This window comes from Phalacrocorax carbo, chromosome 9 (genome assembly GCF_963921805.1).
Source record: "Phalacrocorax carbo chromosome 9, bPhaCar2.1, whole genome shotgun sequence".
NCBI classification, from domain to species: Eukaryota; Metazoa; Chordata; class Aves; order Suliformes; family Phalacrocoracidae; genus Phalacrocorax; species Phalacrocorax carbo.
The window spans coordinates 32987666-32997291 of NC_087521.1; the positions used below are offsets into that span (position 1 = coordinate 32987666).

General features: G+C 55.7%; 2 protein-coding genes across 2 annotated transcripts; one reads left to right on the forward strand and one right to left on the reverse strand.

Moving 5' to 3' along the window:
* Positions 1–1645: 1645 nt before the first annotated feature.
* Positions 1646–2689, reverse strand: LOC135314922 (inositol 1,4,5-trisphosphate receptor-interacting protein-like 1). The gene has a single exon (XM_064459976.1). It carries the CDS (start codon positions 2687–2689, stop codon positions 1646–1648), a length of 1044 nt encoding a protein of 347 aa, XP_064316046.1.
* Positions 2690–2875: 186 nt separating this feature from the next.
* LOC135314923 (inositol 1,4,5-trisphosphate receptor-interacting protein-like) lies at positions 2876–7435 on the forward strand. Its single transcript, XM_064459977.1, is given in 4 exon segments — positions 2876–2976; positions 3051–3241; positions 3331–3512; positions 6102–7435. Coding segments are annotated over 4 exon segments (1779 nt in total). The 3' UTR covers positions 7407–7435.
* The last annotated feature ends 2191 nt before the right edge of the window (positions 7436–9626 follow it).

Below are 9626 nucleotides of genomic sequence, written 5' to 3' on the forward strand. Positions count from 1 at the left end.
GCTGGACTGTGCACAGGGCTTGCAGCTGGGGACGGCATGGTTGAGAGCCGCCGCCTAAGGGTGAAGGGGAAAGCAAATAAAGCGGATGCTTTTGTGGCAGCCTACCACTGACCATCCAGCCAGGGCGATGCCACCGATGAATTATTGGACTAGGAAGTAAGGGATATCTCTGGATCAACTGCCCTCTTCCTTATGGGTGGTTTGAACTTCCCAGGCGTCAACTGGGAATATCGTACAGTGGACGCAAACAGGTCCAGGAAATTCCTGAAGCACACTGAAGATAACTTCTTGGTTATCTTAGCAGGTGCTAAGGGGGCCGACCAGGAAAGGTGCCCTCCTAGATTTGTTGCTTGTAAAGAAAGAGGGAGTGGTGGGCAATGTGGTGATTGGTGGCTGTCTTGGTCACTAGTTACAGTGACCACGAAGTAACGGAGTTCCCAGGCGTTGGCGATAGAGGAAAGCTGCCAGCAGAACTTGGAGCCTGGATGCGGGGAGAGGTGACTTGGGGCTGCTGAAGCAGCTAGTTAGTAAGGTTCCCTGGGAATCTGCTTTCACGGGTATTGGCTGTCCATGGATGCTGGCCACTTTGTAAGAGCCATCTCTTAAGAGCGCAGGAGCAGGCAATTCCAAGGTGTCAGAAGTCAAGCAAGTGGGGCAGAGGGCCGGCTTGGCTGAACAGGGATCCTCTTCAAGAACATAGGTGGAGAAGGAAAGTGTACGGACACTGGAAGCAAGGAAAGAGAGGCGACACGAGAAGACGACAGAGATGGGGCTTGCCACTGTAGGGGGAAAATCTGTGCAGCCAAAGCTCCGTTAGAGTTCAAGCTGGCCAGCACTAGGACATGAGGAAATGGACTGACGCTGCGTCAGGGGAATTTCAGATTGGACATTAGGAAAAGGTTCTTCACTAAGAGGGTGGCTGGTCACTGGAACAGGCTCCCCGGGGAAGCGGTCACGGCAGCAAGCCTGCCAGAGTTCAAGGGGCGTCTGGATGATGCTCTTTAGTCATATGACTTAGTTTTAGGTAGCCCTGCAAGGAGCAGGGAGTTGGAGACAATGATCCTTATGGGTCCCTTCCAACTTGAGCTATTCTATGGCTCTTTGACAATAATCTGAGGGCCGCTGTACAAGGCTAGCAAGTTTCCTGGTAACCCAAGCCGCAGGGAGGTGAACGCTTCCTGTAAAGGCAGGTCTGCTCAGCAGAACAGGGCAGTAGTGAACGGCTTCTTTGTTTTGCTTTACCTGGCCACGTAGCTTTTGCTGCTAAACTGTCCTCTCTCAACCCACAAGTCTTCCCCCTTTCACCCTGCTGATGCACTCAGCCTGCCCACTGTTGGCAAGGGATTGAGCAGCTGCGTGATGCCAAGCTGTACCTACTAGGATTAGCCTGCACCACCTGGGAAGGCAAGGCCCAATGAATCACTGAAACCAGAGGGCACTGCACCCGCTCTTCTGCAAAATGTTGGCCGACTGTGTGGCAGCTGAGCTGTCAGCACCCCATGCCCGCATTCCCCAGCAAAGTGATGCATGGAACCTCAGGGACGCAGCGCTTGTGTGTTCAACAAGTGATTTATTGGCATGTTGGCACCTCTGCCATAGCACAGCTCTCTGGCCACGTCCCGCTGATGGTAAGCCTGGCCTCTGCCTACTCGATGCTCAGGAAGGTGTCCGAGTCACCTTGCTGCACCCCAAACAGCATCTCAATCAGGAGGAGACTATCAGAAGCATCCACAACCCGGAGCTTGCAGGAGCGCCTGGAGGGCAGCACTGTGAGGCGGCTGTGTCGCGACCGAGGCAAAACCCGCCAGGCTGCACGTACCAATATCTGGAACCAGCGTGTGGTTTTCTCCACGTCTAGGTAGGGGCCGGTGCAGAGGGTGCCTAGCAGGCTGGGACCCTGATTTCTCCTCAGCTCCTCCTTGGGGTGGTGGAGGAAGCACAGCATGTCCTTCACCAGCCGCTCCCTCATGCAGGTACACACCAGCTCCACGCGGAGGCGGGAGTTCCTTGCCGGCATCTCCTCATCAGTGCCCAGCTCGAGGTGGAAGGCGTGCCCGCGGGGGGCCTGCAGGGGCACGAGCAGGCGGTAGACGGCGTCATCCTCACGGGGACTCCAGCCTTGGCAGAAACTGCCCTCCCCAATGGCTGGCATCAGTCGCGGCATGAAACTATTCCTGCAGAGTCTTCGGCAGGTACGCAGAAGTTCATCCACCAGCTCCTCCACCATGACAAATGATTCTGGCACGTCCAGAAGGCGCTCCGCCAAAATTCTGCCCATATCCAGAGCAACACTGGGTTTTCCTTCTTGCTCCTGCCTGTGCCCCTTCTTTCTGCAACTGCCTTTCTTGCTGCATGTGTCGGTCTCATGGCTCCTTCTGCTGAGCCACCACCAGAGCCCAAAGAGCAGGACCAGGACTCCAGCAATGGCCCAGAACTGTCGCTGCTGCAAGGCAGCAAAGAGCAGAGCTCCCCAGGTCATGACGCTTGGCTCTTGGCTCGTCTGAACCTGGCTCCTTTGCCTCTGGCTGCTCTGCTTCAGCTCCTGCAGCAGCCGAGACATCTCCAAGCTCAGCAGCTGCGCACGTTGCTGCATGCGCTCGCGCGTGGCCTCATCCAGCTCATCACCAACCTTCTGCGGGTACCAAATGGTCCCTAGCAGAACCCGGATGAGGAATTCTGTGGCAGCCATGGCCTGCGGGAGGAGGGAGAGAAGGGGTTGAGTGTGGCTGGAAGGGAGGGAGGTGGTGGCGGGGGGAGCTGGGGGCAGGGAGGAGAGGGGGCAAGGCAGCTGGGAGGCAGCAAGGCCTGCGCCCACCCGCGGCAGCGGCATCACCGTGCCCTGCCCAAGGCGCTCCCACGAGCGGCTGTGCCCTCGATGCAGGGTGAGAACCCACCCCACCGGGGGCGCGCGCTTCTGCCCCGGCCCTCGTCCAGCCCAGCCTCTGCCTGCGTGCGCACTCACCGCTGGCCCAGGCTGTACTGGGGCAGGGCGTCCTGCTGGCGCCCCTGATAACCGCCCCCATTGTGACTCGTCCCCTCTGCTGTCACAGGCGCCAGAGCGCATCACGGGCACGCCCGCCGGCCAGCCCCGCCCCTCGGCCCCACCCCGGAGCAGCAACTCACAGCTCCCCAGGCAGCCAGAGCCCTGACAGCCAGAAAGCGCAGACCCACCCGGCAGGACAAGGCCGGGTGACTCGATTTGGGGAAATTACTTTATTAACAATCAACTCGGTTCACTTGGGTAAGTCGATATCACGGTGGGCGCAGGCTTTTCCACCGACACCTTGATGACAGCTGTGATGCCCCTCCTGACCACCATACCCCTGTCAGGCTGGCGCAGGAGGGATTTCCTGCTGCGGCTGCAGGATACCATGAGATACCTGCGCTGCTGCCTGGAGGAGAATCGCCTTGACCACCTCTTCTCTGGCAATGAGAACATGCCCCAGGAGATCATCTTGCCCCCTGCCTTCCAAACAGCTGAACCCCTCAACCTTTCCCAGGAAGGAACGCTAGTTAATTAAAACAAATTGCTGGTTAGGGAAGCTCTTCTCTCACATTCCCCGTGACCTTGGGCCAGCTGGAGTGGTAGACCTATTCAATGCTGCTTTTTCCTCAAGAGGGATGTGGAGAAGTGGCTGTAAGGCGTCATCACTGTAGTTTGCAGTTGTGGGAAACCAACAGGTCCAGCTATCAAGCAGTGACACTTCTCCACGGCTCTTAAATTGACAGGAGGGCTTCTGGTGGTCCAGTTCAACCTTCCTTTGGGACTGCCCCACGGCCACTTAATCTGTAGCTTTCAGGTACCGCAACAACAGGATCTATTAGGGTGCAGAGGATTGTGGGGGGTTGGGGTGCAGTTTCCTGGGAAGGACTTACAGCAGAACCTAGGCATCATGGCACTCTGGACACTTGTGCCAGGGTACAGCGAGGGCCAGCCGCTCCCTCAGGGCCTGGAAGTCAGGAGCTGAGTGTGCTAAGACAAAGGCCTGTCCCACCACCTCCACCCAGGTAGTGGGGCAGGCCTGGAGACCCTTGGCAGGTTCACTCATGCCTGCAGATCATCAAGCAGGTTCACGGTGATGAGGCAGGATGAGTTCAGGCCAGGAAGTCAACCTGCAGCTCAGGGCTGTGGGGACAAGGCCAGGCCGAGGCCAGGCTGGGATAGTGGCCCACTGGTGGGCCTGGCTCAACGGAGCCCATGGCCAGGCCAGGCAAGGCTGGGGGAAGCTGGAAACTGACAACCTGAAGTGTCGCTCTGACGGGGACTGACAGCCCTGGTTTGAGCTGCAGGGGGATTCTGGGCCATGGACAGGGCGGAGGGAAGGCCTGGGGGGGCTGGTCAGGGCCCTGGCAACCATGGAGGCAGCGTATCTCGTAAGCCAGTTAATTAATACTTTTTGCTCCTAAGCTAGGAGAGACCCATGACACCGTTTAGGGACCAGGGAAAGCGAAGCGATGCAGACTTCTTGCACGTGCGTTATTTACACAGTCGATTGCAGGGAAACCCACGTAGTGACATCCAGTGGCAATGGAGTGCAGGGAGCATTTCCTGCCTGTGACATGACACGCTGAGACAGGGTTTTCTTATGCCGAGTCCTGCTCTTGCTCCTTTCCACTCCCATCACGCCCACAGTTCAGCCATTTCCTTTTTCTACATATGGTGTTAGCTATCTTGCTTCGTCCTTGTGCATTCCCTGTCCTTTGGCAGATTATAGCCTGAAATTAACTCCAGTTTAATGGAAAAGGTTATCAGTTGCCATGGAAATGCCTTACCATGTGATTGTGGTTGTACTTCCTGTTGTGCTTAGGGCTGAAACCATTAGACGAGCCTTGTTTTTACACTTGCTTACAGTTCTATAGATATCTGTTACTCAAAACTGCGGACAGAATGTTCAGTCTTCTAACACAGGTCATTTTGGTTTTTATGCTGTGATCTTATGCCAAGCTGTTAAACACTTATGCTAAAGCTTTCTGCAACAGACGTCCTCAGACTTCCTGGTTTGTTATTTAAGAACTGCAAAGCCAAATTCCTGCTGATAACTATTAACTGTCAAGGAAATAGGTTGATTTCCATGAACAAAGAGAATGCTGAAGCTGGTTGCTTGCCTTTGCTGGCTGGCTGATACTGAGATAAGAGCTCTAGGATGCAGGAGGTATGGGCCACTGTGCCAGGCAGCCTAGCACGGAAAACTGCCCAGTGCTGGGTGACTCTTGGCCTCAGTGTTAGCGACTGTAAACAGCACCTCCTTTTCCTCAGGGGTATACCTGCCACCACTAATAGCTCATCTGGGGATCTGTGCTGGCTCTTTCTTTGTTCATCGTATACATTAGGGATTCCAGTAATGCAGTTGATTGGTAATAAAGTAATAAATTAATGAAGTAATTTCCCCTAATCGAGTCACTGTTTTGCCAGTGGTGGTAATTGCTGAGTGATCTCCCTGTCTTTATCGAAAAGCACTGCATTTTGTTGTCATTTTCTCCTCCTGCAGTCATGTGGAGCGGAAATGATTGAGCGGTTTGGTGAGACCTGGTGCCCAGCTGTGCTCAACCACTGACAGTATCCATGGCACATGTCACCGGATCTTAGGTTTGGTGAGGGTTTCAGGGGTCTTTTGTCTGCTTTGTAAGGGGAGCCATTGGGCTATCAAGCTATGGATGCTTGAAGCAGCTGTGAGTTGCTGCTCCAGGGTGGGGCCGAGGGGCGGGGCTGGCCGGCGGGCGTGCCCGTGATGCGCTCTGGCGCCTGTGACAGCAGAGGGGACGAGTCACAATGGGGGCGGTTATCAGGGGCGCCAGCAGGACGCCCTGCCCCAGTACAGCCTGGGCCAGCGGTGAGTGCGCACGCAGGCAGAGGCTGGGCTGGACGAGGGCCGGGGCAGAAGCGCGCGCCCCCGGTGGGGTGGGTTCTCACCCTGCATCGAGGGCACAGCCGCTCATGGGAGCGCCTTGGGCAGGGCACGGTGATGCCGCTGCCGCGGGTGGGCGCAGGCCTTGCTGCCTCCCAGCTGCCTTGCCCCCTCTCCTCCCTGCCCCCAGCTCCCCCCGCCACCACCTCCCTCCCTTCCAGCCACACTCAACCCCTTCTCTCCCTCCTCCCGCAGGCCATGGCTGCCACAGAATTCCTCATCCGGGTTCTGCTAGGGACCATTTGGTACCCGCAGAAGGTCGGTGATGAGCTGGATGAGGCCACGCGTGAGCGCATGCAGCAACGTGCGCAGCTGCTGAGCCTGGAGATGTCTCGGCTGCTGCAGGAGCTGGAGCAGAGCAGCCAGGAGCAGAGCAATGTGGCCTGGGGAGCTCTGCTCTTTGCTGCCTTGCAGCAGCGACAGTTCTGGGCCATTGCTGGAGTCCTGGTCCTGCTCTTTGGGCTCTGGTGGTGGCTCAGCAGAAGGAGCCATGAGACCGACACATGCAGCAAGAAAGGCAGTTGCAGAAAGAAGGGGCACAGGCAGGAGCAAGAAGGAAAACCCAGTGTTGCTCTGGATGTGGGCAGAATTTTGGCGGAGCGCCTTCTGGACGTGCCAGAATCATTTGTCATGGTGGAGGAGCTGGTGGATGAACTTCTGCGTACCTGCCGAAGACTCTGCAGGAATAGTTTCATGCCGCGACTGATGCCAGCCATTGGGGAGGGTAGTTTCTGCCAAGGCTGGAGTCCCCGTGAGGATGACGCCGTCTACCGCCTGCTCGTGCCCCTGCAGGCCCCCCGCGGGCACGCCTTCCACCTCGAGCTGGGCACTGATGAGGAGATGCCGGCAAGGAACTCCCGCCTCCGCGTGGAGCTGGTGTGTACCTGCACGAGGGAGCGGCTGGCGAAGGACATGCTGTGCTTCCTCCACCACCCCAAGGAGGAGCTGAGGAGAAATCAGGGTCCCAGCCTGCTAGGCACCCTCTGCACCGGCCCCTACCTAGACGTGGAGAAAACCACACGTTGGTTCCAGATATTGGTACGTGCTGCCTGGCAGGTTTTGCCTCGGTCGCGACACAGCCGCCTCACAGTGCTGCCCTCCAGGCGCTCCTGCAAGCTCCGGGTTGTGGATGCTTCTGATAGTCTCCTCCTGATTGAGATGCTGTTTGGGGTGCAGCAAGGTGACTCGGACACCTTCCTGAGCATCGAGTAGGCAGAGGCCAGGCTTACCATCAGCGGGACGTGGCCAGAGAGCTGTGCTATGGCAGAGGTGCACATCTTCACGCACAGGGCCAGGCGTGGCGGCACTCCCCGGGGAGCTGGTCCTGCAGAACCAAGCACGCTGGACACGGAGAACACACAGCTCCGTCAGCAGTGGGAATTGCTGCTGCGCCTTTCCTGCGCAGAAGAAGCACGCCCTGGGGAGCGGGGCCCCATGCAGCTGAAGGGGCCGTTGCAAGGAGGCTTGCGACAGAGACACCCGTTGCCTGCTGGACGGTGACTGCCCTTCCTCTCTGAGAGACACTGTCCCCTCCGGGACCTTTACTCTGTGCCAAGGTGCCAATAAATCGTGTCTTTGAATAAACGCTGATTCTGCGAGTGTCTGTGCACCACTTTGTTGGGGAACATGGGCACGGGGTGCTCCCTGCTCAGCTGGCGCAGTTAGAGAGCATTTTGCAGAAGAGCTGATGCAGTGGGCTCTGGTTTCGCTGATTGTTTAACTATGGCCTGCCCTGTCCGTGCTCCTGCCATGGGCCTCATCCTGCAGAAGGGCTTTGGGAAATGAAAGCCTGCCACAGCATCTGAGATACTGCTTCGCAAATGCCTCTGTAGATGAGAATGGGTAGGTATTGGATAGGTAGAATATGTCTGGACCTATTGTATAAATATAATGAGGTAGCCGGCTACGTTATGCTTGATTTGTGGAAAACCACCGAGCAGCCAGGCTTGCGCAACCCTGAAGTAAATTAGCAATGTCTCTCCTGAGGGTGTGATTATCGACTCGTTGCACACCGGGCAGCGAATCCGCTTTTCGGACAACATCTGTGCGCCTGACGGCCTTGGGCTGCGCGCGGGAGGCCCTGGCCAGCAGGCAGCAGGTCTTGGGAGAGTTGGGCGGTGCTGGCTGTCCCCGCAACCGCTTCCAACCATGGGAAGTGTTAGGAAACTTTTGCAACTGTCCCGCACCGACTCAGGAGAGAGGCTAGGGTGCAAAGTACAGAATTACAAGAGAAATTCTTTATTCATGCGCATGAGGTGTCCCATGCAAACTGGGGCACTCCAAACGTGGTTTTACACGAGGTTCTTATACCTTTCTCTAGCATTCAGGCACAACGTGATTTGACCAAGCGCTACTTAACACGCACATACTACTATTTTGCAAAGCAGCCGTCGTTCTGTGGCATCACCATCCACCTGTTCTTTCTGGATCTAAACGACCCTGGAGTTGGTCTTGCTACAGGTACTTATCTATGACGCCAGCTAACGGGAGGCTTTCACAGAGGTGTTTGTTAGAGGGGCTTGGATGCAGATGTGACCGTGTGGGATTGGAGAATTCAGAGCACGGGAGTAACGGACAGCATCCAGGAACTTCAAGCGGGCAAAGTTGAGCCATCACCTGCATTAGAACCGGTGCCACCAGGAAAGCACGTCAGGTATTAGCAATTGGAGATTCTATGAGTGTGGCGAAACACTGGAACAGGTTGCCCAGAGAGGTGGTAGATGCCCCACCCCTGGAAACATTCAAGGTCAGGTTGGACAGGGCGCCGAGCAACCTGACCCAGTGGAAGATGTGTGGAATAATCGGTGGGGGTGACTTAGAAATTAAACTTATGTTTTTAGAAAAGGTACAGCATGGAAGAGTCTTGCAGGGTAGCGTGCGGCTGACAGGTGAGCAATCCATTCCATGGAAGTCCCCTAGGCTCGTAACCTTAGATGTCAGCGATGCCAGGAGAACTTGGTGTTCTGACTCTAGGAGGATTTGTCCGGAGGGTGGAACGGTGTGGAGACACCATGGCCAGGCTCCGTGACCACGGAGCTGGTACACTGCACATTTGCCCAGGCTCCGTGACCACGGAGCTGGTACACTGCACGTTTGCTACCCCGAGCCAACAGTCTGTCATGGTTTTGACAAAATGCTGTCCTTTTTATCATTATAATACCAAAACACACCTCCGTCCCAAAAGCTACTGCTACAAAAGTTTGCGGATACTATCCTTCAAGGTCCGAGCCTCCCCGTAAGAGGAAGCGGCGTATCCAGAAAGTTCCCAAAATAAAACTCAATAGCAACAAAGTCACTATTAAGCAGGCATTCTTTATTACAGCGCTGGGCAGCACTGGGGATTGCTCCACCATGAGTGCTCCAGTGATTCGGTAAACTTCCACAGATTATTATGCTATAAAGTCATGCATAGTCATAAGGTTCCCGAGGATTCATTAACGTATGGAAAAGTTCAATCCGCGTGCATAGTTGTCTTTTTAGTGGTCTTCGGGGGTCCTCCAGTGGTCTCCGATGGTCTTCCTCACCTGTCCGATGGTTGAACTTTGGGTTTCCTTTGCCTATATATAGTCACTGAATCATCTCATCAGTCCTTTGGCCTTGGACTATCACAAGAGGCTGATGCTTATCTCGGCACTGATGTCCCGAGTCTATGTTATCGATGAATTTACGAGCTTATTCAAGGTCCTTTTAATCCTATCAGGCACCAAGTGGCATTCTTCA